The 24,814-nt window shown below is 38.3% G+C and overlaps 4 protein-coding genes across 7 annotated transcripts; 2 read left to right on the top strand and 2 right to left on the bottom strand.

The window, feature by feature from the left end:
- Positions 1-65: 65 nt before the first annotated feature.
- msh5 (mutS homolog 5) lies at positions 66-8,627 on the top strand. The gene is made up of 23 exons (XM_077721390.1): positions 66-363; positions 437-560; positions 735-815; positions 1,037-1,090; positions 1,365-1,486; positions 1,595-1,704; positions 1,784-1,819; positions 2,250-2,332; positions 2,406-2,451; positions 2,726-2,864; positions 2,942-3,004; positions 3,082-3,210; positions 3,291-3,363; positions 3,886-3,995; positions 4,118-4,198; positions 4,446-4,533; positions 4,608-4,675; positions 4,799-4,917; positions 4,997-5,123; positions 5,283-5,432; positions 5,586-5,660; positions 7,198-7,344; positions 7,531-8,627. The coding sequence occupies exons 1-23, from the start codon at positions 277-279 to the stop codon at positions 7,918-7,920; spliced, it is 2,502 nt and encodes an 833-aa protein (XP_077577516.1). The 5' UTR covers positions 66-276; the 3' UTR covers positions 7,921-8,627.
- LOC144199622 (protein Bouncer-like) lies at positions 6,711-13,316 on the bottom strand. Its single transcript, XM_077721389.1, has 3 exons — positions 11,585-13,316; positions 9,569-9,727; positions 6,711-8,688 (listed from the first exon to the last, which is right to left on the bottom strand). Exons 1-3 carry the CDS (start codon positions 11,658-11,660, stop codon positions 8,465-8,467), a joined length of 459 nt encoding a protein of 152 aa, XP_077577515.1. The 5' UTR covers positions 11,661-13,316; the 3' UTR covers positions 6,711-8,464.
- A 1,249-nt stretch (positions 13,317-14,565) lies between these two features.
- On the bottom strand, positions 14,566-17,531 carry LOC144199621 (uncharacterized). Its single transcript, XM_077721388.1, has 2 exons — positions 17,179-17,531; positions 14,566-15,701 (listed from the first exon to the last, which is right to left on the bottom strand). The coding sequence occupies exon 2, from the start codon at positions 15,685-15,687 to the stop codon at positions 14,932-14,934; it is 756 nt and encodes a 251-aa protein (XP_077577514.1). The 5' UTR covers positions 15,688-15,701; positions 17,179-17,531; the 3' UTR covers positions 14,566-14,931.
- Positions 17,532-18,454: 923 nt separating this feature from the next.
- On the top strand, positions 18,455-24,807 carry LOC144199070 (uncharacterized). Of its 4 annotated transcripts, none has more exons than XM_077720429.1 (16): positions 18,455-18,699; positions 18,777-18,849; positions 18,940-19,007; positions 19,296-19,417; positions 19,547-19,571; positions 19,666-19,810; positions 19,904-19,987; positions 20,159-20,308; positions 20,415-20,902; positions 21,065-21,466; positions 22,368-22,710; positions 22,773-22,834; positions 22,901-23,059; positions 23,133-23,293; positions 23,991-24,081; positions 24,174-24,807. In XM_077720429.1, exons 4-16 carry the CDS (start codon positions 19,415-19,417, stop codon positions 24,254-24,256), a joined length of 2,196 nt encoding a protein of 731 aa, XP_077576555.1. In that variant the 5' UTR covers positions 18,455-18,699; positions 18,777-18,849; positions 18,940-19,007; positions 19,296-19,414; the 3' UTR covers positions 24,257-24,807. The 4 variants fall into 4 exon arrangements, with proteins under 4 accessions (XP_077576555.1, XP_077576557.1, XP_077576554.1 ...); XM_077720431.1 differs by having other exon boundaries at positions 19,671-19,810; XM_077720428.1 differs by having other exon boundaries at positions 18,803-18,849.
- The last annotated feature ends 7 nt before the right edge of the window (positions 24,808-24,814 follow it).

Here is a 24,814-nt window from a genome sequence, read left to right on the forward strand (position 1 = left end):
CAAGTTATTGCTGTGTCCCCTCCTGGAACTGGTAAAAGGCGGGCATTCCCTGTAGCATATTTGAATGTTAGCACTTAGCCAAATTTTAGCTCTAGCTCTTACTTCAACATTACCTTGTTTATGTTGACATTATTTGGAAAGTAAACAGCGTAAGTTGTTATATGTGTGTGCTCTGAAAGTATTTTGATTCCGGCTAAATTTATTTTTGAAGGAAATTATTTCGCAAACTAGCGCCTAGCTAAGACAATTTTCAACGTTTGTTTATATTCAAATTCAATGGCGGCTATGGAAGAACATGGAGGAGCAATGGCTACCAATTTGGCTTTCGCACAAGAAGAAGAAGAAGAGGAAGATCCAAATGAGGTTTTAAGAATCAAATCTTAAAATTAACATATAGCTTTACTTAACCGCACTTCACTCTATCTGCTTATTCTAGATTTTATTGAGCGTTTTAGCAGAACATGGCCAAGTGGGTCTCTGCTTTTATGACAGCAAAGACTCGTCGGTTCACTACATGTTAGATACGCCAGATAATGACGAGCTACATCTGCTGGCCAGAGGTAATCATGACTATTGTTTAAAATCTTTATTCATTCACATCAATGAAAGGTCATGAGAGGTCAGTCCACCTGTGTGGAGTTTGCATGTCCTCCCTGGGCCTGCGTGGGTTTTCTCCGGGTACTTTGGTAATAAAGCGGTTCTCTTGTTCTTATCACCCCTCTACAATTGTTTAGTCATTCAGGAGATTTATCCTCAAGTGATTATCACCAGTGCAAAACAAGAGCGCTGCATGACCCGATTCCTGCTCAATCTGGGTGAGTTCAAAAAGTATTTTGGCAAATACGTACTTGATGATCATACGTCATGATATTGACATGGTGTACTGGCCAAGCACTATCTAGATCAAGGAGAACAATATGTGGATCAGTTGAACATGGCATTGGGAACTAGCAACAGTGATAAAGGATAAGAAATGACCATGTACAACATCTTGTAAGACTTTGTACTCATTATTTTTGTCAATTTTTTTTCTCAGGTTCAAATCCAGAGTACAAACCAGAGGTGGTAATTTATCCATATCTGGATTTTGGTAAGAAGGCCTTAAAAATATATGAAGAATTACCTAATATATCTGGACTTAGTCATACCCAAGATTTGTTTATTTTTTATTTTCATCATAACACTGTGTGAAGAACTTTAAGTACTAATACTAGTACTAATAAACCTACGTAGTGGGTACAAATGTGTTTTGTGCATCATTTATGGCTACAATTTAGTACTTTATGGACATAATTTACATTTTGTCTGCATGCCTCAGTTGCTTTATATATATTACGATTTAAATTTCCACTTTAATGTGACAGGTCTGGAACTTGGTAAAATGAGGCTGCTTTCGGCCCATCTGCCTTTCCTGCCCTCTTCCATCTCTGAGAGAGACAAGATGGCTTATCTCTCCTCCTGTATCTCCTTTGACTCACCCCTAATGGTGAGACAGTTGGTTAGGCTCCATGCCAGCTAATTAAGTGCTAATTATGCAACTTTTATGTATTTTGGTGTGTGTGGGTGTATGTGTGTGTGTTTGTATTGGACATAGCTGAGGACAGTGGGCGCTCTTCTCAAATGTTTGGACAGGAGGAGAGTGGGGGTTCAGCTGGAAGACACCAGTGTTGCCGTTCCTATCCTGAACTTCAGTTCCTACACACTGTAAAGAACATCTATATTAGCACAAACATAACATTTCATTTTCTATGATGGCTATTAATAATATTGTTTTCCAATATAGTAAGGGTGTGGTGTACATTGATAAGGAAGCATTCAGGTAAGTTGGCTATTTTAGGTTTAGAGTAGTGAGGCCATGCATCAGCTGAAAAATAATCACCACTTAATGATTATTTTGAACACCAAAATCAAAAATCTTGGCTAGCAAAATCTAGGCTTCACTATCAAGAGCCATCTAAAAAGCACATTTGCAAAGGACATGTTTTTTTCATGTATTATGAAATATTAGGGCCAATCAATCAATAATTTCAGTTCATTTCTTCCATTAAAAAATGTGCAGTTCTTATTAGACACAGTTCATTAGTTAACAAACAAGCTCCCAACAATTTCCCTAGGCAGTATCAAAGATGATTATTCAGTATGTTGCAGCGTCTTTGCAAATCATTACAACTCCAGAATTGTTATGCGTGGTCACTCCACATGGTTATGTACATGTTAAGCATTGATTAATTAAACGTCTTATTTCTCAGGGTTCTGCAGATTTTCAAATCAGAATATCACCCATCAGTGTATAAGCTTCATTCGGGTGAAAAAGAAGGACTCAGTCTTTATGGTACAATTGGAAAGCAACCCCATTGACTAAACATCTTCTCTGGGCTTGTATTTTAACACTGAATTCTCTGCAGGAATACTCAATTGCTGCAGTTGCAGGTTTGGATCCAAACTGCTACGGTAAGAAAGTCCAATCTCGCTGACATTGGCAGCTTGAAATGTTTAAATATGATGTAGGTGCACCTTATGCACAATTTAAATGACTGACAGAGATGACAGAACTTAACATGAAACTGTATTTTGCAATAATATTTTATGAGATGGGCTCTTGCACAGTGTTTTAGTATTTAGTTTTTTTCAGTATTTAGATTTTAGTTGCAATTTGTAGTCTGACAATGTGACTTTTTATCCAATTTATAATACTCTGGAATTATGATGCCCTTCTTGGCCCCAGTCAGTGGTTCCTGCGACCAACTTTGGACCTCGCCGTGTTACTCAGGAGGCAGCAAGTGATCCGTTTCTTCACGTCACCTCGAAATTCAGACTCACTGAACACTTTGAGGACGTCACTACGTAACATCAGAAACATCCCAGTACTTTTGATCCAAATCTTCTCCTGTTGCTTCATCCATAGCTCCGTTGCATCATAAAACCTATCCGTGTTTTGCAGACTCTTCTTCGCAGAATGTCTCTTGCACAAACCAAAGTCACTGATTGGCAGGGTATCTTCAAAGTAAATTGACTTTCTACATCCCATTCATGCGATTGCATTTCAGTGCCGTATTGCCTGAAGCTGGTTGTCTATTTCAGACAGTGTACAATGCGGTGTGTATCCGAGACACAGTACGCCACTTTCCTCGATCCATTCATCTTTTCCGGGAAATCAGTGAAGGCTTCACTGATGACCTCCAACACGTTGCCTCTCTAATCAGCCGCGTGGTACTAGATGTGACCTCTATTGGTTAAAGTTGCCAGTAGACACACATGTCATCTTAATCCCTGTTGTTGCTGACATACAGGTGGACTTTGAAAGCAGTGTAGCCGAGAAGCGCTTCACCGTCAAACCAAATGTACATGAGGAAATTGATGAAAGTGAGTGTATTTTAAATGGCATTACCCTTATCTACCTTCTAATTTAGTGTTCCCCAAACTTTATTTATTGTACCATGGCACACATTTTGTAAAGTCACTCAACTATTGGTCAATCCCATTGGATGAATTAATAACTAATTCATTAATAGGAGCATTAATAGGTCTGTTAACGCAATAACTTGAAAATAAGTATTATTATTATTAATATTATAGTTCTCCCTTTTACTTTTGCTATTGTTGTTATTGTAGTCTGCCAAAAACTGAAGTAATTTTGATCTTATTTCCAAAAAGTGTTTTTTTTAGATGAACACAAGAATATATTGTAACATACAGATGGCAGGTGGACATACAGATTTAATTGTACTTTCTAGTGAAAGTGCATTTACATGTTCTTACTGTCTTTATTTGCCATTGGCATGGTTATATAAAAAAAGACAAATCGCAAAAAGTGTGCCTAATAATCGCCAAACTGTGCTGTGGGAGAGGAACTATGCTAAAAGCTTTGTTGCTTTTCACTGTCAGAGAAACGGCGTCTGGTGGGTTTATCTGGCTTCCTGACAAATATTGCAAGAGAAGAACTAGACCAACTGGATGAGAGAATTCCCTCTTGCTCCGTCATCTACATCCCACTGGTGTTGTTTACTTTCTCCATTTACTGTGCTTCAGATGTGCTTTTTCATTTTGCCACTGATGCATTTGGCATAATTGACTGAATATGCAAACATATTGAGACCAATACATTCTCTCATTCCAGATCGGGTTCCTTCTCTGTGTACCCCGACAGCCTGATATGGTGGTAAAAGAGGACTTTGAGTTGCAGGGGCTTGAGTTTATGGTGTGTTCAGTAACTTGTTGCATTGCGTTGACATTGATTGATATTCCAAACCATTTTAAGACTGAGTGCTGGCAGTGAATGAGCTAACACTTTCGACACCATGTTTATAGTGTTTATAGGTGACAAACAATTCCTCGATTAAAGAAAAGGGATAATGCATCAATTTTGCAGATGATACTCGTTTAAGAAGAGGCTGAGTTCCTTTATTGTGATTTTATGTTACTCATGTTTGTGGGATGTGTGCTAGTTTCTCTCAGATAATCGCCTGCACTACCGAACCCAGAGGACCAAGGATCTTGACAATCTCTTAGGAGATTTGCACTGCGAAATTAGAGGTTAATGTCTCCTAAAAACACACATAAAAACATTGGTTAAAATGTAAAATCAATAAAATCTCTCATTTTTTCAGACATGGAAACTGCAGTCATGACTGAACTGCAGGACGCCATTCTGGAGAGAAGCGCTGTTCTCTATAAGGTTGCTGTGCACCATGTTTCATGATTCCTACCCCTTGAACGAAGTTGAATTTTGTTTTAATATTGTTGTTTTAAGTATAAAACAAAAAACAGTTCACCATCACATATTCTTCACATTTTGAAGGTTCTGGACCTAGCCGCCCAACTGGACTGTCTGTTGGCGTTGAGCAAAGCTTCCCAAGAGTACGGCTACACCTCCCCCAAGCTAGTCAGTCACAAGACAATATTGATCGATCAGGGCAGGTTGGCAACTGCGACACAAAAATACAAGATTTGAATAGTCATTGCCATGTTACAGTATTGCTGGTATTTTACACCTCAGACACCCACTTTTCGAGGTTTGTTCTCTTATGTTCGTGGCCAACTCATTTGAGAGTTTGGATTCACACGGGCGGCTCAAGATCATCACTGGGCCCAATTCCTCTGGGAAGAGCATCTACCTTAAGCAGGTAGGTTTATAACAGATTCTGGTATTTAGAATCAACTTTATTTATTTTACTTCCACTTTCAGAAAACCCATATTATCAGGTATATAATAGTTTTATCCATACTTTTTCAAAGATTTTTAACTATTTTGTTGGGACTTTTATTTTCCCTTTGGTCATTAGGTTGCCCTGATTGTGTTCATGGCTCTCATTGGCTCCAACGTGCCAGCTAAGCATGCAGAAATTGGCCCAGTGGATGCAATATTCACCTGCATGCCGGGCAGAGAATCTGTGTCTCTGGGCCTCAGCACCTTTATGACTGACCTAAAGCAGGTTCGTATACACACTTGTATAAACCTAAAGTGTGCACACACTCACAATGTTGTGCTGTGTCTGAGTAATGAGTCATATTAATTCCAGCATGACTGTCAACTAGCTGCAAACACACATGATAAGAAATTAATGCTATTCTTTTTCCTTTTCCAGATGTCCCAGACAATCAACAGCAGCACAGGCAATTCATTAATACTCATCGATGAATTTGGAAAAGGGACAAACACTGTGAGAGAAAATATATTAATTTCTACCCATGCAGAGGGCCAAAAAAAATCTGGATTCTTTATGAATGTATATATATATATATATATATATATATATATATATATATATATATATATATATATATATATATATATATATATATATATATATATATATATATATATATATATATATATATATATATATATATATATATATATATATATATATATATATATATATATATATATATATATATATATATATATATATATATATATATATATATATATATATATATATATATATATATATATATATATATATATATATATATATATATATATCTATATATATCTATATATATATATATATATATATCTATATATATATATATACATACATATATATATATATATATATATACATACATATATATATATATATATATATATATATATATATATATATATATATATATATATATATATATATATATATATATATATATATATATATATATATATATATATATATATATATATATATATATATATATATATATATATATATATATATATATATATATATATATATATATATATATATATATATATATATATATATATATATATATATATATATATATATATATATATATATATATATATATATATATATATATATATATATATATATATATATATATATATATATATATATATATATATATAAAAACAATATGTCTTTTCCTGTGTCTGCATTCTCACCCTCTTGCTATTGTGACAATGAAATTTCCCAAATACGGCATGAATGAAGTCATCTAAACTAATCTAATCTAAAACTCTTGGCCCCGCAATGACAACATTAAAGGCTATATTTTGTAAATTAAATTAGATTAGAACATGATGTCAGCCCATATTCAGGAAATTTCTTGGTTGCAGTAGCAAGACAGACACAGAACACACAAGACATTGTAGACCTAGTTCAAAAATGGATTTTAACAAGCAAATTTGCTTTCGAGCATTGGCGACTTTATTGAAATCACTGCTACAAAGAAGAGAACAAGGCTTAACACTTGATAAAATATTTATTAACAAAATATTTATGAGCATACACATATGGTGTCCTAAAAGCAGAGATTGACTGTATATTTATCTGCATCAACATGCGCAGGAAGCAGTTTGTTTTGCCTCAAAGGCAAAACAAATAAGATATTTACCACTTTATTAGCGGCAAGGGCGAAAATGGCAGCATTCCCAATCTCGGAGGACACATTTAAACCGGAATTTTTTCACATCTAAACGACTCCAGACTTTTTATTGGACATTTTGGACATGTCTACACTCACTGTTGTCAAAGACGTGAGTGACTAAGCTATTTCTAGAAAGTCAAACAGGAGATAAAAAAGGGGTAATGGTGATAAATCACAATTTTCTTGTGTTGGCAATGCGACATTTAATTAATTTGGATAGTGCAACGTGGCAAACACTCAAGGCTTTGTGCGACAATTTCAACTTTAGACTTACTATTAATTCTAATAATGTCTCTCTTCCAGGTAGATGGCTTGTCTTTGCTGGCAGCAATCATCTCACACTGGCTGAAAAAAGCTGCTACAGATGTTCCTCATGTCTTGCTGGCCACAAACTTTCACAGCTTGCTGCAGCTGGGTCTATTACCCACATCCAGCATGCTTTCTCTTCTGGTACCGGCAGATGCTCTCACTGCAATATTTAAATGGCAGCCTAAGGCATTTGAGTGCCGGAAAAGGTTTTATGGGACCAGAGTAATCTGCTGCAGACCTTTGTGGAGAACAGAAGAACCCATTAATTGTGACTCATGATTGGTTTCATCCAACAAGGACTGCATTGGTGTAATGTTTGTGTTCCAGACTCTGGAGACTGCAGTCGATGGTGAGGAATTGGTTTTCCTTTATCAATTGAAGCCGGGCATCTGCAAGTCCAGCTATGCTGCCAATGTGGCAAGACTGGCCGGTCTGCCCGACAACATTGTCCAGAGAGGGATAGATGTGTCTGAACTCTATAGAACAGGACAATCCATCCTACGTGTTGACCATGTTTCATCAGATGAAAAGGCAGATAGGTTGGTTCATTCGTCAATCAAATCCATTTTGTACGAGACGTTCACTTCTGTCTTTTACAGATACAAGACTTTGGTGGAGAAATTTATGAGCCTGGATCTAGACGATGACAATCTGGACCTGGAAAGCTTCATGAAAGAGCAGGTTCTGCCCTCTGCTGGTAACCCTCAGAATATCTGAATTGTCACCAATTTTGGTTGGGGCAAGAATTTGAAAGTGACTGCCTGTTTTTCTTCCATGATAAAAATGTCGAATTTGTTGTATTGCACACTTAGCACACGTTTTACCACTTGATTTTTTTTTTGTTATTCTCTAAAGTTCTCGGTTGTTAATGTTATTGCTCATCCACTAGTTCTATCCCATGAAGCGTAATAGTAGTTGATCTAATCTGTCATGCAATTCTACAAACAAGTAAAAACCCAGCTACACTGCTGTAAAAATCACCCAAATATTCAACCTGTTAATCTGTTTTATTGATTAATGTTCCATCTTCCCATACTATTGTCTATCACTTAGTATGGCCCCTGATTCGAGAAGGATCCCCACAACTATTTAGTGGTTGTCAATTAAATGAAGACAAATATTTTTGACAAAATTCTATTTGTTGTGTATCAGGCTATGGAATAAATGTATGCCACTGATGAATTGTCAGCTTCTACATGTGGGTGTTTTTGTACCTCCAACCCTATATTGGCAGCACACAGAATGAATAATTGTTGGCTTCTCAATGTGTTGATCCCGCTAAAGTACACCAGGATGTCAGGAACGCTACAGTGATGCATAAAAGTGTGTCAAGCTTAGGTTTGAATGCAATGTTACAGAAGGGGGTGTCACAGCAGTGTTTGGTCATGACAAAGATGCTGTTGTTGAAAAGGAATTCCACGGTGGTCTCCACATTACACTCCTCTGGGTTCACGCAGCCGAGTGTCTTGACATCCAAGGCATCACCTGAAGGAGAATTGGTGATGAACATGAATTCTGTGATTTATCAGCTCAAGTCCATATAACTTTGAAAATGTACGGGATAGATGCTTCTGTTCAAATGATTGGCGACACCCAGATAATTTTGTGTTTTCTATTAAGTCAGACATTTGTTTATTCAAAGGATTTGCTAAATAAATGAGACATATCATCAAAATATTGCTGTCATTAGAAATTTTCTATTACTGGTAATAATCATCAGAACACATAGAATGCCAAAATTCCGCAGTGCTGTAATTGTGGCAAATGCATTTGTAGGAGCCTTTTGGATGGAAAGAGACATAAATTTAAACATATTTTGAAATGTTAATCCTTGAGAGCCATACTCCAAATTTGAAAGTCAACATACATGATAATGGTCCTGGAGGGCCGCTCCGGGTGCAGCTTTTTGTTCCACAAACACTTTAAACAACAGATTTTGTGCTGAAATGAGAAGCACCTGACTGCAATCCACTGATTGCACTTGTAACATACCACATTAGTGGAAAGGGATCACACTTTCCGAGATCGAGGATTCAATCCCCTGACCCTCCTGGGTGGAATTTCTCTTGGTTTCCCCGGCTTCCTCCCACATTCCCGAAACACTCATGGCAGGCTGTTTGAATACTCTAATGGTCCCTATGTATGAGTTTGAGCTTCAATGATTATTCGTCTGGTGCCGTGCAATCGCCTGGCAACCAAAACAGGGTGTCTACTCTCCGCCTACTCTCCACACTTGACTTGGACAGAATCCAAGACGGTAAGTAAGATGAATCATCATTTTGGTGGTCAAGTAACATTGCATTTGTAAAATATACGTACTCCAACCCCTTTCCATAGAAGGCATCACGACACCCACGCAACTCACCTGCCTTCCCACGGCCCGTGAAGCATCGTTCCCCGAGGCTGCAGTTGGTTTCCGTGGTGTAGCAGGCGTCCCAGAATCCCAGGTCACAACGAAAACACTGCAGTGGTTCCTCCTCTTCTATAAACCCTGCCGCCTTCCCCGGTTGCTCTTGTTCTTCACCTGATCCCACACAGGTATTGTTTACTCATAATCACTCCCACATAAAAACATCCATGTCGAACACACTTCATTATGCACTTTGCAATAAAAAGTACTACAAGACTAATATAAAAAAAATACAATCAATTTTTATATATGTCAAATACAAGCAAATCTGAATTTCTTTGTCTTTGTTTACTTACTTAGATTTATTTAACAATACATTTCTATTCTATGTTATACTATATGTCTCTGGTTTTTCTCCAGTTTTTTTCCTCGAAAAAATTATGTCCGCCATTTCAAAAAATGGTGGTTTTACAATAATACGTATTTTATTTAACATTTTCACTAAAAGTATCTAAACATAAAGCCGGTTCCGAATACCATTCATTGGTTGTTTCAAAGCTTTATGATATTCTGTTTTAGGACAACAAGCCAAAAACTGTCAATGAGTTTAGTATTTTTGTTTTTGTTTTTTTTAACATCCCAAAGATATTTTGTTTATTCAGCAACAGTCTGGAATTTGTTTGGGTGATTTGTATTGTTTGGGGATAGCTTTGGGACTCAGAGCGGCATCCTGTTCTAATAAATAGACAGATGTTGGCACAACACAAAAAAGAGCTGGCATGATTTAATAAGCTCTTAGTCCTCCAAGAATGCACAAGATAATAGAAATGCTGTCATGCATTTGTTACAAAAGTTTAAGGCTCAAATATTTTTCAATTACATTTATTGGCACTATGTGTGAGTGTCAAAGAAAAAAGCAACCAGGACCAATTTTGGTAACTTTGGTCCTATGCTTAAAAATGTTGTTTTGTTTGATATCAAAAGGAGATTCCTGGTAGCTATAAAAATGATAAAATAACTTTTGCTCTCAAATTAGCGTAACAGTATTTTATGCTGTAATGATCAAATATCCCTGCTTTAAATAAAATGTTAAACTCTGTTGCTCAGTGCTCTTTTATACGATGCTATTCTTTGTGAGATTGTGTATTGATGAGGATGATGTAGAGCCCATTTAATGCCTGCTTAAGATTAAACAATGAAATCCCGTGAACTCTTCAGCCAGGTTTATCCCATTAGATGGAGAAAGCTCTAACTTACACTAAGCAGACACAATTACTACACTCATTGTTAAGCATTTGCTATTTACCTTCAAACTTTAATGTACTGTAGCTCTGCTGATATGTTTCAGATTACAACTCCCAACTCTCCTATAGATTGAGTACTTTTCTTTTAGATGAGATTATATTAGATAACTTTATTCATCCCCTATTCGGGAAATTTCATTGTCACATTAGCAAGAGGGTGAGAATAAACACACAGGAAAATACTTTTTAGACATTAATAAATAAATATATTAATAAATAAATTAACACATAAATACATATTCGTTTTGCTGTAAAAAAATACATATTATATATATATATATATATATATATATATATATATATATATATATATATATATATATATATATATATATATATATATATATATATATATATATATATATATATATATATATATATATATATATATATATATATATATATATATATATATATATATATATATATATATATATATATATATATATATATATATATATATATATATATATATATATATATATACATACGGTTGGTCTTTTTTTATTCATTTTAATGGACGATTTTATTGAGGAACCTGATTTTCTTCAACATAAATTAAAAATCTAAAAGCTTTTTCTTTCTTAACACATTAAAATGACCTTAAAATGCAAACCAGTTGCTTCACTTATGTGAATGAATGCCAAATGACATTTTATAAATCAATAAATAGAAATAGCTGACTTAGGGTTTTTGCTGAATTGTTTATTTTCAGGTGTAATCTTACCTCGAGCACAAACGAGCATCATAAAAGCCAAAGCAAAGAACGTTATTCCTTTCATTGTCATCGCAATCATTTTCATGTTCTTTCCACCGAGAGTGCTGTAAAGTAGTCCGTGAGGTTCTAAATTGGATTAGTCAATGATGCATCCGCTGTTCCACATTTGATCAGCCCTTACCAGGTGCTGTATACCTTCAAAAAAACAACCTGTCCAACAAGTTATTGTCCTAAATCCTGTGGGAGAATTTTGCCTTCAATTAAAATGTGATAATATGCTCTATTATTTTTTCTTTTCATCATTTTCAACACGTGTGACAGAATGGAGAAGTGTCTGCAAAGGGTGAGAATTATGGCAATGCTTATCCCTCATTGCACCAAATTGTTCTTTTTGTAGGCGAATTGAAATGGACATTTTCCAGCCGGTTGCTTCTCGCCATCACGCTGTTTTTCACACTTCATGTGTCTGTTTCAGAGCAGCAAAACTGCATGTGTCCTGAGTCAGCAACGTTCATTTAAGAGGCTTACAACCTACTGCCCGTCTGCTCAGATACATATTAACGCATACACACGCTGATATGCGCACCCGGAGGTGGAGGTCTGATTTTAGTATTCACAATGCAGCCTTCAATTGCAATGCTGGGATTATATAACTGGCTTGTGGGGTTGTTGGCATCATGTGTTTGGAACTCTACACAAAAAAATGATGCGCTGTCATTGTTTTGTTTGCATTAATCTCCTTCTTTTTGAGAATCCATTTTGGAGAAATCATGTTTCACATTTAAATATGTTGGTTAGAGTTCAAACATTTTTAGGGCAAGTGACTAGTAGATTAAAATATAATGTAACGTAACTATATAGTGAGTATTCATTCATTTTCTGTACTGCTTTTCCTCCCCCACACAAGGGTTACGGGGGTTGCTGGATATTTTAGTGAAATATAGTGTAAAGCCTCTTTATTTGCTTTACTCGTGATTTTTTTGGTTCATTTTAGCTGATATTGGATCAAATATTGATTTTTGTTTCTACTACTGACTTGTACTACAAATAATGATAATAATAATCGGATATAGGCTTTGTCATCATCATTGACTGGACAAAAGCCTAATTGTCATCATACCCAGAAACTGCATATGACGAAATAGTAGTGCTTTTCCATAAGGTGGGTTTTTCTGGAAAAGACCCAAATAAGTGATAATGTCGGACTCGTAATTTGGCATTCTGCCGTGATGGATACTGTCTTTTACTTACCTTCAGTCATCTATTTCATATTACCTCACCCCAAAGTTATTACACAGAAGGGATTGTGTGTCGTGTTACCGCAAGTTTAGAGTCCTGATGGATGTGGGAAAAAAACTGTCCTTAAGCCAATTTGTCCGTACTTCGTGAGACCTATAGCGCCTGCCAGAGGGCAACAGCTGGAATATATTGTGACCAGGGTGGTATGGGTCTCTGATCAAATATTTGAGCTATGGCATATATTTGTTCAAGAATCATCTTCATTAGAATATAGATTGTTCTGAATTAATGTAGTGCTTCATTTCCTGTGAGAAAAATCAAGCAAGTTGTTAGTGAAGTGTTAACTTAAGCTGTCTGGAATGTGTCATTTTTCTGAGCAACTCGTGCGAAGGAGGCTGGCAGCTTGTTGCAAGACGCAGTCGCACTATCGCCAACTTTGTGCTGCCGCAGAATCCGCACTTCTTAGCACACAGCCTTCCCACACAGAAGCCTCCGTCGTGTGCTGGGGGGGATGGAGAGATGCAAATGACGTTTATACACTTCAGCAGTGAGAAAATGTTGAGTGAGCCTAAAGCAACTATTAAACCTCAAGCCTCACTCAGAAAGCAGAGGGATAAAGCTGTTTACCTACTGGATTTTTAAATAAAGCATTGGATTGAGCTGATTTAGGGATGAAAAAGGTCAAAATGCGGGTAGATTCAAGCGCTCTTCACTCTTGCTTTGTCAGGGAAAAGTCAATACCCCCATTGGAATTTCCTCCCCTTTTAAATCCAATTTTTTTTCTACCCGAACTCTGATTGAAGTTCTTTAACAAAAACAGAAAGCTGTTCAAGGATATGTGGATTTGAACAGAATGAAAAGTCTTGTCGACATTTATGTAGTGAGAGAATTGTGATCCTCGCGTAGCATCACTGGGCCAAAAAAACCTTTCCCTGGATGAAGACTAGATTATGGAATGAGTGAGATAACGACTTATTTGGCACCTAATCTTTCTCATCCTCTTAAAAAGAACTTCTCTACGGGAAAATCCAGAGCAGACGGTAAAGTAAATGTGCATCTTGCGACATAAAATACATTTCTGAAAAACTCCAAGGCCTAACACAGTCTGATTGGAAGAAGCTTGAAGGGTGTTGGGTGCCTTTAAAAGTATTTTTTTTCTTCTACTTTGATATTAAGAATTTTGTCAACATGTTATGCTGTGTTGTTTAGGCCATTTGTATCTGAATAACTGTTGATTGGCTGGCCACCAATTCAGGGCTGGGATAGGCTCCAGCACCCCCGCGAACCTAATGAGTATACGTAAAGTGGTTCAGAAAATGAGATGAGATACTTATAAGTGTTCATTTGATTGATTCCATAATCATTTGGTACAGATTTTTGAAAAATGCAAAAAGTTAAATAAAATTAAATACTAAATGAAATATTTAAACTGACACATTACATTAAATAAGGCACCTGTGAAAACTAAATTCTATTCATTGAGCTAAAGTAGCACTATTGGTTTTCAAATGAAAAGTAGTATTACAACGATAATTTTTTTGGAAAACTAAAACTGCCCCACAACAATGCTTAAGTCAAATTATATAAACAAATATAGTTTTTATTTTCAGCTTCTTTGTTATGTGAATTTAGTCTGGTGTGTCTTTTACTCAGGTTCGCTTATTCTCAGAAAAATATGTTGTATTGCAGTATAAATCTGTTGGCGCTTAAAAATGGCATCATGTAAAATATCATTGAAATGATAATATATATACAGTATTCGTTCTTTTATTTGGGATGTATAGCATTTGCCACAAACTCTTCTGAATGTAAAAACCACTGAACAATCATGCCAATGACAAATAACATTTGTTTCTGGCATATCCGTTAAATTAGTATTAGATAAGTGTTAGACGGCTCATTTACAGAGGACATCAAACATGCTATGATTGTTTACTTTCCACTGGAAAACTCTCAGATCTAACCTGGTAAGTTCCACGTGGCACCCGTCTGACTTCCCGGAGGTCTGGAATGTGCCATTAGAGACTTCACCTCTTTGTGGTGCATTTACAAGACAAACATCAGTTCCTGGACTGTGTTGTTTGGTGGTTCCAAGTCCTCAGACGCTGTGAAAATGTTTAATGTTCTGGAACTGCAGGGCCAATCCACGGGTGAATGTTACTCTCCCTCGACTCATCGGGGAAGGCGGAGGAGTCAGGGACGGATGGGCCGGGGGCTGACGAGTCAAGACTTGGCTCCTGGTGATGCAGAACCTGAGCCAGAAGTATTTCTCCCCCCTCACTTTCAGCCATGTCCTCTATTTCTAAATGATGCATGGGTGATTTGTTCACGTCCTCAAAGTTCTGGCAGGCAAAATTAAGCGGAGAAGGGAAGAGACTCCAGTCCTGATTGGAAAGAGGGTAGGTAAAGAAATCCAGATCCTCATCTTTAATCTCCCACTGTTCCTCACTACTAAAACTGGTCCGCTCTGGCGAGTCCTCCCAGCCGAGGTCCTCCTTTAAGTTCTCAAAATCGTCGCACATCTGCAGCCGGTGCACCTCCTGGTCGCGGTTCTCGTAGAGTAGTGTGGCGGCGCATATGAAGATGAATAGGCCGACGCCCATCACCACAGGTCCGGCTAGTTTCATCTTATCCACGTGGCCGGACCCGCGACCGCCCGTGGGCCTGGGTGGCGCCGAAACGTACCCCGCCACGGCCACGCTCATCCCAGCTAGCACCACCACGACTCCCACCATTAGCCACGCGCCCGGGGCCGAGCGCAGGTGAAGCGGGGTCCGGGTGGCATCGTCCTTTTTCAGGGGGCATCCTGGTAGGCAGGCGGGGGACGAGTGGGAGGAGAAGGGACTGCTGACAGGACTACTGGCCGCTGTCATAGTCTTGATTGAAGCTGTGAGATAAAAGTGTGCAGAGTTAGTCAAGAGCGGGTAATGCGGGTTTTGGACCGGACACAACGGGAAATAACTGCTTTAGTAGGACATGTGGCTGACGTAATGATCCTGACGCAGAATCCTTGTTTTTGAAGGAACAAGGGTGCTCCTTTGTAGAAGTAGATTTTGTGAAACTAAGCAAAATGGAGATCAGGGTATGGAGATTTTACCGGAGGAGAATGGTGAGCTGGTGATTAGCATATCTACCATGGACTTGCAAGAGTCTTTTCCAGTCTTCTGATGAGGAGATTCATCCTGTGCTTGTGTGGGTTTCCTCTGGATTTTTTATGCAATCCCAAAACATTCATTTTGGGTTCTTTGAATTTTGAAATCTGTGTCAGTGTCACTTCAAATGGAATTGAATGCTTTTATGGTGTCATCTCATCCCATTTTCTGAACAGCTTTATGCTCACTGAGGTCGTGGGGGGTGCTGGAGCCTGTCCCAGTTGACTTCGGCCCAGAGGCGGGGGACACCCTGAATTGGTGGCCAGCCAATTACAGGGCACAAGGAGACAAATAACCATTCACGCTCAGAATCATACCTAGGGGCAATTTAGAGTGTCCAATCAGCCTACCATGCATGTTTTTGGAATGTGGGAGGAAACTGGAGTACCCAAAGAAAACCCCCCAGGCCCGAGGAGAACATACAAACTCCACACATATGGACCAACCTGGATTTGACACTGGGAACAAGGTGATGAATCAGACTGGACACACATAAAACCGTTTTTTTCCCTTCATTTTAAATGGTTCTGATGTCCATGGAGGCGATCAATAAAAGTAGTTGCTAGAAATGCATGCCAGACAGAAAATTTTTATTATCTTCCACTGGAAGACAGAAGGCACTTAATTAAGCAGTATATGATTTTTTTTTATTTAGGAGAGTGCCATGAGATTTTTTTGGCATGTAAAAAAATCTGTGCCTGCCCCACCATCTGCAATTCATTCATAAATATCTACCCATTGGCTGTCTAATATTTAAGAAAAAGAAGAGGATAATTTCTGGCCATTCATTGCAATCTGTTGCCTCATTCTTGGTAAAGATTCCCTCATTTAGAAATAGCTATTACTTTTAATGTAGTTTTACCAACAGACATGTTCCCAATTTTGTTAAGACATCAACTTTCCCATTGGATTTTTTCCAGTTAATCATGTTTCGCAGTCATCCGAAGTAAATACCGTCATTTCTAGCTCACTTTACATAATTTGACCCCCTTTCAGGGACTGTCACTTTACCACGGTCATTTCCTAGTCATCATTTATCCCCAAGCAGGAGAACATTTAATGAGTGTGTTCGTCAAGGGCACATAAAGTGGGATCGTGATGCTGCCATCAAAGTGCTCTCGGCAGTGTAGCACCATTTCTGGCTGCACTGCAGTTGTTCAGAGGGAGAAAAAAGGATACAATAGGAAAAAAAATGAAATAAAGACCACTTGCCTTGTTTTGTTCCTCAGCTCCACTCATGGTCCACACTCAACAAGCATCAGTTGTCTCTTGCAGTTCCAATATCCTCTTTTTTGGAATTTCATGCTCTTATTTAGACTTTCTCCCTTTCCCCACTACTACTTGCTGCACGTTCCACACAAGCTGAAGTGAAGCTCCTTTTTTCCAAATTCCAGGACGTAAGAGGGTTGTTATGAAATTGCTGCAAAGCGACTCTGCCTCTCTTCGCTCTGTGTGCAAGTGAGAGTGTGTGTTAGTGTGTGTTAGTGTGTGTGTGTGTGTGTGGAGGAGGGGGCGTGGGAATCACAGGCAGTCCCACGGTGAGTTGTGTTATTCTTGGTGGGTGACACATTCATCCTGATGTAAAAAATTCAGACTTTGGCATACCAAAAAAAAAAAAAAAAAAATGCCAAAATCAAAAGTTCAACTTACATCATTATTTTATTCCAGTCTTTATTGAGTCAAGGCATTTTTTTTTACATGAAAAGAAATATGTCAAGGCAAAGCACCAAGCAGAAATGTAAGAAATGAAATATACTTGAATATGTTTGATCTTGAATCTGTTCATATTTAATGAGGAAATGCAATTTTTGAAGAAATTGCAGGGGATTGTTTTGATGGTGGGTGGTAAACAGTTGGTTTTAGGACATTTTTGTTTTGGTCACCAGTAATGTGAATAGGGTGGATTTCTATTCTAATGCGTTGAATTATAATTGTAAATTATTGTGAATTATTTTAATTGATGTGATTAGGAAGAGAAGAAAACATTGTATGTTAACGAGGAACAATTTTTGATAGGAAATAATGACCACCATTGGAGATTTTTGGTGGTCTTCCCCCCAAAAAACAGTCACCTCTCCACTGACCCACAAACATAATTCTAATCATTTTACAATATAAATTGATAACTCATAATATAAGTCTATGCACATCATTAAACAAAATTTGTGTATCTCAAACCACATGTAAATCATAAAAACGTGCTTTTGTGTGAATAACCGACCTAAAAACAAATAAATAGATAGATAAATTAATTGGACGTTTATCGTTGTTAGTGGTAAGTGGAAAATATGCTGAAATTAATAAAGGACCACGTCAAATGCAGCTGTAGAGAAAGCAAGCAGATGTTATGTACATAATGTTGATGATGATCATTAGAATCGAGGAATCGAGAGCGAGTTCTAAAGCAATGCAACAACAATAACAGATCAATAGGTGGCGATAATGCGCAAATACCAATTGTAATGCGACCGTAGAGTGAACGAATTGATCTGCGCATGTGCGGAAGGTATTTGGAATATATTGGCGCCTTTGTTTTTGTCTTTATGACGAGCAATGTTAGCAGACGCCTTATTCTTTGAAATCAAAACAACAACACCATCTAGTTACCATTATTCGAATGGATTGCGATAAAACGCATGCGTTTATTCCGCAGCCCTAGAGTCAAACGCCGGATCACTACTTCTTTGTGCTCACAGGGTGCGTAAAAAAATGGAACAGAGAGCTCGAATTGTGGTTAGTAAACGTATATTTCTTGATACTTTCGTGTTTGTTTTTAAGCCCCGTTATAAATACATAGGATAATTTTGCAGCAAAATATTTCTCTCCTTGTCTTCAGCGCCGGATAGCTAGGAAGAGGCTTTGTTATCTGACTTCCAAACAAGAGTAAGTAGTTAGTTAGATGTAGATCTGACTCCTGACTAGATGTAGATGATTATTTTATAGGCAACGTACTAAATCTAAAATTGTTTCTAGTGTACCTAAAGAAGAATTACGTGGTAATTTGTCATTGGGAAGCGTCGACCGGGTGTTCGATGATTTAGGTAAGTTTTTTTAATTGAAAAAAAGAAAACAGCATTTTTTTTCATTGACAATCGAAATGACATTTCTTAACTGAAAGAGTACTTAATCAACAGTCCAAAACCAGTGGGGTTGCTTCAATTGGGTTTATGTTGGAAGAATTCCAGTCCAGATTTTTGACAACATTCTGTTTAAACAACTCTCAAACACATATTAAAAGTCACAAACTTGATTTATTTTTCAATCTAAGTGGTGTCAGTATTATTATCTGATTCTCCATTGATATTTTATTTTACATTTGTTTTTAATAGATTTCACGGAATACACCCCCACACCTCTTCAATTCTCAGACTCGGACACTGAGGAAATCCAGGAGGTGCAACATTCTTCACCACTGGATCTAGCACTGGATCTATCGGATAAAAGTGCAATGGTAATCAGGAAACCCTAATACAAATTGATAACTTATATTTCAAAACTTTAAGAAGACAAGGCTGTCATAACGTTAAAAAAAATCGTACTGAGTCTGTCCCTTTAAATGTTTTCCTCTGTATTGCTGTAGGCTTCCAAGGAGGATGTCGACAGAGGTAAAATGCATGCGCACAATAAAATCCTGCTAAAATATACAGATCCACACATGAAAGTTTAAAAAAAAAATTGAAAACTCTTCTTTAAAACCAGTGCAGACTTCCAGCCCACTAGTCGAAAACAGTGATGGGATTTCTGCACAGCTCGTGACAAACGAGGTAGCCAAAAGCCTGTCTCCAATCCTTAACGACCCTCAACAAGAAAATAACACCGCAAGGAATCAGACAGACTATAACATGTAAGAATTTTTTGACGCTATTTGACTGGCATGTCCGTTCTGGACGTCTAGCATTGTCAATGACAGGTAATAAGATAATACGATGTCTTGCAGATGCGATGACACGGAATCCAGCCCGAGCAAGACTGTCCCGGGAAGTCCCGCTTCGGGTCATAAGACCTGGCTGGCGTCTCCTATGTACGTCCTGTAATGCATTTAACTCATTGACTGCCAAACATGGCGACAGATATACAAATTATGTATTGGTCGTAATTGGCATTATTATTCGCTCGGGCGTTCTTTTATACTTTATTTGATTTTGTCGTCTTTGAATGACTGAAAGATGACTTTGGTTTTCCGTCATCATAGTCCATCAGCAGAACCTGGACCTAGCATTTCCACTTCACAGAAGGGCGTTAACGTGGAGTCCACCGCCAAGAGCTTGCCGTGTCCCATAAAAAGAGACGTCGGTGCATTCCTGCGGAAATTTCTTGACTCTCGACAACCCCAAGTCATTCCGTGAGTTGAATTGGCATTTCCCTGAGGAAACCACTGAAGTCTTCAAAGGGAAGAAAAAAACCCCAAAACTAGCCGTTTCAAATAAATCTTTTTTTTTCTTCTCCAGGACAACGCCGCCACCCGTGAAAATAGCCGAACCCCCTCCCGAGTTAGAAGACGATTTCCAGATTCTGGAAGAAGAGGTGCCTATTTTCTTTTCCCTCTCCTCTAGATCTGGACTTAAACGGCAAATTAGCAAAACGCCCCTCAATGGCAGAGGCAGCTCGATGGACAAAGCCTTGAAGGACAGATGCCAGGACATGCAGGCGTCCAACCAAGAGCAGACACTCTGCAAAGAGGCAAATAAAAGCCCGCGAGCGCATCTTGATGGCCCCGACAATGAGAACCAACAGCGTCCACGCGAGATTGTTAACAAGGAACTGAAAGAGGCAGTTGGCAGCCAAACGAATGAACAGAAAGGGACAAAGAAGCTTCCAAAAAAGAGTAAAGACAATAAAAAGAGCAGCAGTTGGGAAGCAAAATCGAAAGGAATTAAGATACGGGATCAGAAACCCCGCAGTCAGGAGCCTACTAAACATGGCGCCTCTCCTTCAGGTAACCCCATTTTGTTTCAATGACTCTTTCAGTGGAGTAGTTTACTTGTTTATGACATGCTGGTCACATTTATAGCATGAGAACAGATGTGGTCAGCTTGAAATGGCGCAATGAAAAAGCGGATTTTTCTGCCCGGTCACTAATGTATTTTTGGTCCCACAGTTAACGACATCAAGAAATACAAATCTGAGAAGGATTTGGCGCCCGAAACAACCGATCAATACCCTGAATCCTCTCCTAGCCAGCTCTCCCACTTGGAAGATTGTCGAATACTGGGGAAAAGGAAAAGAAAACCGCCCGGCGAGTGGTGGGTGAGATGCCCTCAGAATGTGGCGAAAGACAATGCACCCAGTGTCAAAAAGCCCAAAGCGAACCCCAAAGAAACGCCCAAGGCTAAGAAAGCGCCCAAAAGCACAATAAAAAAGGAGGCCAGATTGACGGCCCAGATGAAAACCCCAGCCAATGATAGGAACACGCATGAAGCGGAACAAATGGAAGGTCAAGATTCTGCTCCTTGCCTTTTCAGTCCTGATATCATGGAAAAAGAACCCAGCCACAAAGCAGGTATAATATGCTCTTCCGTATTAAATTGAATGCTTTTATTGTCATGATACAAGTATGATGAGATTTATAGCTTCTCCATGCAGTGCACAAATAACAACAACAAACAGATAGGTCATGAGGAGTCAACAACATAAATAAGTAGGGAAGTGCACAAATGACAACAAAGAATAATAATAATTATAAATATATATAAATATACATAAGTAGTTGGGTACAAAAACAACACACTGATAAATTAATATGTAACCAATGTATAGGTAGTCAACATAAATATTCAACAATAGGTAAGTAGTCAACATAATAAATATTCAACAATAAGTGAGTAGTCAACATAAGTATTCTAAAACAAATAAGTAGTCAACATAATAAATATTCAACAATAAGTAAGTAGTCAACATAATAAATATTCAACAATAAGTAAGTAGTCAACATAAGTATTCTAAAACAAATAAGTAGTCAACATAATAAATATTCAACAATAAGTAAGGAGTCAACATAAGTATCCTAAAACAAATAAGTAGTCAACATAATAAATATTCAACAATAAGTAAGTAGTCAACATAAGTATCCTAAAACAAATAAGTAGTCAACATAAGTATTCTAAAACAAATAAGTAGTCAACATGAATAAGTGCTCACATAAATAAGTACTAAGTAAAAAAAGTGACTAAAGTGATGCACAATTTTACTGATTAATACCGCGATTTTTCAATTTGATACCCAATTTTCTTCAAATCGAACTTCAGTGCAAAAATTAGTAGTCATACAATATTTCAAAACATGGAGTTGCATGCTCAAACATATTCGCCTTATCTATTGCTGTCAATTGCAGCAGTTATTCCATTTAAGGACAGCTGGAAGCAACTAGTAAAGTGACATTTGTTTTGCCCCCCCTCGTCTAGCATCCCAACGTGCTGGCAAGAAAAGAGTATCCATTCAGCCTGCCCCGACCAGTTCCACAGGAGGCTGGCTATTAGACAAACGGCGAAGCAGCTTCCCCAGCGAATGCCACGCCCCCGCCCGCACGCCTAAGGACGCGCCAGCTGCGCCCCGTCCCAGTCCGAGTACCAAAAAGGCCAAATTAGTGAAGGAAACCAAAGCCAAACGAAGCAGAGCGCCGCGAAAATCAGCCAAGAGTGTGGATGGTGTCAAGCGGACGATACCCGTCAACTGGGACGCCGCCCAAGGCGACGGAGTGGCGGTGCAAGTCACCCCACGCGACATTACCTGCCCTTCGGAGGAGATGTAAGGAAAACACACTAGATGTATTTGGGAAAATTTTGTCTCACCTTTATCCTTTTTTGTAGATTTCGTAGCGGTCTGGCGCACTTGATTGACCTGGAATGTCACGATGAGGATGAGGACGAAAGTAAGTCCGTTCTCAGAGCAACAGAGTGACTGATTAGAGTGGTGATGGTGAGTGTTTTGTCGCCAGACCTTCCCTCGACGAGAGACCTTCATGCCGAGCTCTCTGTCGCCGATCTGTGCGCGGCACCCCTCAAGCCGTGCAGCCTGCGGGCTATTGACAAGGCCAACTTGGCGGCGTGGCTCCAGTTTCTTTTTCCCACTACGGTAAAAGGAAACGATAACCAGGGTAAAAGTCCGAACAGCGCTCGGGGAAGTTTGAAAATCCATTCAGGTAACCGGGGCTTTTTTCCACTGGCTAGATTTGGCCGTCATCACCCCAGACCACTTTGACTGGTACTTCCACAAACGGCGAGTCATCGGCATCGCCGAGGATATGCACGACAGGAACAGATCCCTTGGGAAAATACTGCTGGGCTCCTTTATGAAGAAACCTCTTTGGGTGGACCACAGCGCCAACACGGTCAGAATCTTCATATTTTGACTTTTTTTTTTAGCAGTACTTTATATGTAAATTCAAATTTGTTCCACGGTCCTCACACAACTACCTACTAAAGCCTTTAAAATTGGTCAGTTTTCCAATTTTGTATGAATTTTCTGTGCATGTATGTATAAATATAGATAGATATATAAATATATATATATATATATATATATATATATATATATATATATGAATACGGTTTGGCTGTAAGATATTTCAGTTACAATATCTCCAGATAGAGTAAAATTAGTAAAAGAATAGTTGTAGTAGTAGTAGTAGTAGTAGTAGTAATAGTGGTAGTAGTTTTTTTGTAGTAGTAGTAGTAATAGTGGTAGTAGTTTTTTGTAGTAGTAGTAGTAGCAGTAATAGTAGTAGTAGTAGCAGTAATAGTAGTAGTAGTAGCAGTAATAGTAGTAGTAGTTTTTTGGAGTAGTAGTTTGTTTGTAGTACTAGTAGTATTAAGAGGAGAGTGTTATACATCCACGAGATAGAGCTGTGCTAAAGGAAATTTCATACTCACTATACTTATTCTAATTCTGACTTGCGCGGAAATTTAACTGGCGTCACCAGCGCCGGAATGAAACTCGGGGACTCCATTAGGAATTCAAAAGGGTGCAACTATTTGAGGTTTCCAAGAAAACATGCTCACAAACATGTCTTTTGGTTGCTTCTCAAGGTTTTTTTCCTGCTAACAAGCTCGGTTAAGGTCAACATGGACTGCAATGAGTACAGCGTGCACGCGGGCAATTTCTTCATGGTCCCTTGTGGTAAGTAGCGGTGGGCAAAGCGTTACTGTGGTGGTCAATCGGATTGCTCACATTGTCATCTGGCCTTTCCTTCTTCTGCCCAATGGAAACAGGCCACGCCTACAGCATCCAGAACCTAGCACCGCAGCCGGCAGTCCTCTGCTTTAACAGGACACTCAGCGAGACGCCCGACTGAGGCGTTGGACCTTGACAGTGGCTTCATGAAGGGAGCTCAATGAACTCGACCTTTTGGGCTGTGCGGCGCATTGACTGTTAGGTTTTTTTTCTCCTGGGTTGCAAAAGATTCCCCTGTTTAGTTTTTACCAAATTGTATTTAAATAGTAAATAAAGCGTCGATTTAAGGCAGCCCAGCGGTTGAGTGGTTATCATACTGGCATAAGAGTTTTAGGATCCTGGGTTTATATCCAGGTTTGTCCATCTGTGGGGACTTTGCATGTTCTCCCTGGGCCTGCATGGGTTTCCTCTGGGCACTCCAGTTTCCTCTCACATTCCCAGAACATGCATGGTAGGCTGATTGGACACTCTAAATTGCCCCTAGGTAAAGTTGATGCCACCTCTCCACCTTTTGATTTAGAGCTCTTAATTTTTTTTAAAGCTGTACTATGACATTTTACATTTTAAGCAAGTATGTATAGGACAATTGACTAGTTTGTCTTTTGACATTGATGTAAATAATTATATTCTATTTTCTTTTTTTTCTAATTGTACAATTCAATAAATGCTGATAAAAAAA

This window comes from Stigmatopora nigra, chromosome 7 (genome assembly GCF_051989575.1).
Source record: "Stigmatopora nigra isolate UIUO_SnigA chromosome 7, RoL_Snig_1.1, whole genome shotgun sequence".
Lineage (NCBI taxonomy): Eukaryota > Metazoa > Chordata > Actinopteri > Syngnathiformes > Syngnathidae > Stigmatopora > Stigmatopora nigra.

Excerpts from the sequence above, each read along its gene's own strand:
- LOC144199621 (XM_077721388.1), bottom strand. The coding sequence starts at position 15,687 with ATGACAGCGGCCAGTAGTCCTGTCAGCAGTCCCTTCTCCTCCCACTCG.
- LOC144199622 (XM_077721389.1), bottom strand. The coding sequence starts at position 11,660 with ATGAAAATGATTGCGATGACAATGAAAGGAATAACGTTCTTTGCTTTG. Across the intron at positions 9,728-11,584 it reads GATGCTCGTTTGTGCTCGAG|GTGAAGAACAAGAGCAACCG; the intron begins GTAAGATTACAC and ends GTGTGGGATCAG. Across the intron at positions 8,689-9,568 it reads CACGGGCCGTGGGAAGGCAG|GTGATGCCTTGGATGTCAAG; the intron begins GTGAGTTGCGTG and ends ATTCTCCTTCAG.
- LOC144199070 (XM_077720428.1), top strand. The coding sequence starts at position 18,676 with ATGGAACAGAGAGCTCGAATTGTG. Across the intron at positions 19,008-19,295 it reads CCGGGTGTTCGATGATTTAG|ATTTCACGGAATACACCCCC; the intron begins GTAAGTTTTTTT and ends TGTTTTTAATAG. Across the intron at positions 19,811-19,903 it reads AATCAGACAGACTATAACAT|ATGCGATGACACGGAATCCA; the intron begins GTAAGAATTTTT and ends GATGTCTTGCAG.
- msh5 (XM_077721390.1), top strand. The coding sequence starts at position 277 with ATGGCGGCTATGGAAGAACATGGAGGAGCAATGGCTACCAATTTGGCT. Across the intron at positions 2,333-2,405 it reads AGAAGGACTCAGTCTTTATG|GAATACTCAATTGCTGCAGT; the intron begins GTACAATTGGAA and ends AATTCTCTGCAG. Across the intron at positions 3,005-3,081 it reads ATTGGCAGGGTATCTTCAAA|ACAGTGTACAATGCGGTGTG; the intron begins GTAAATTGACTT and ends TGTCTATTTCAG.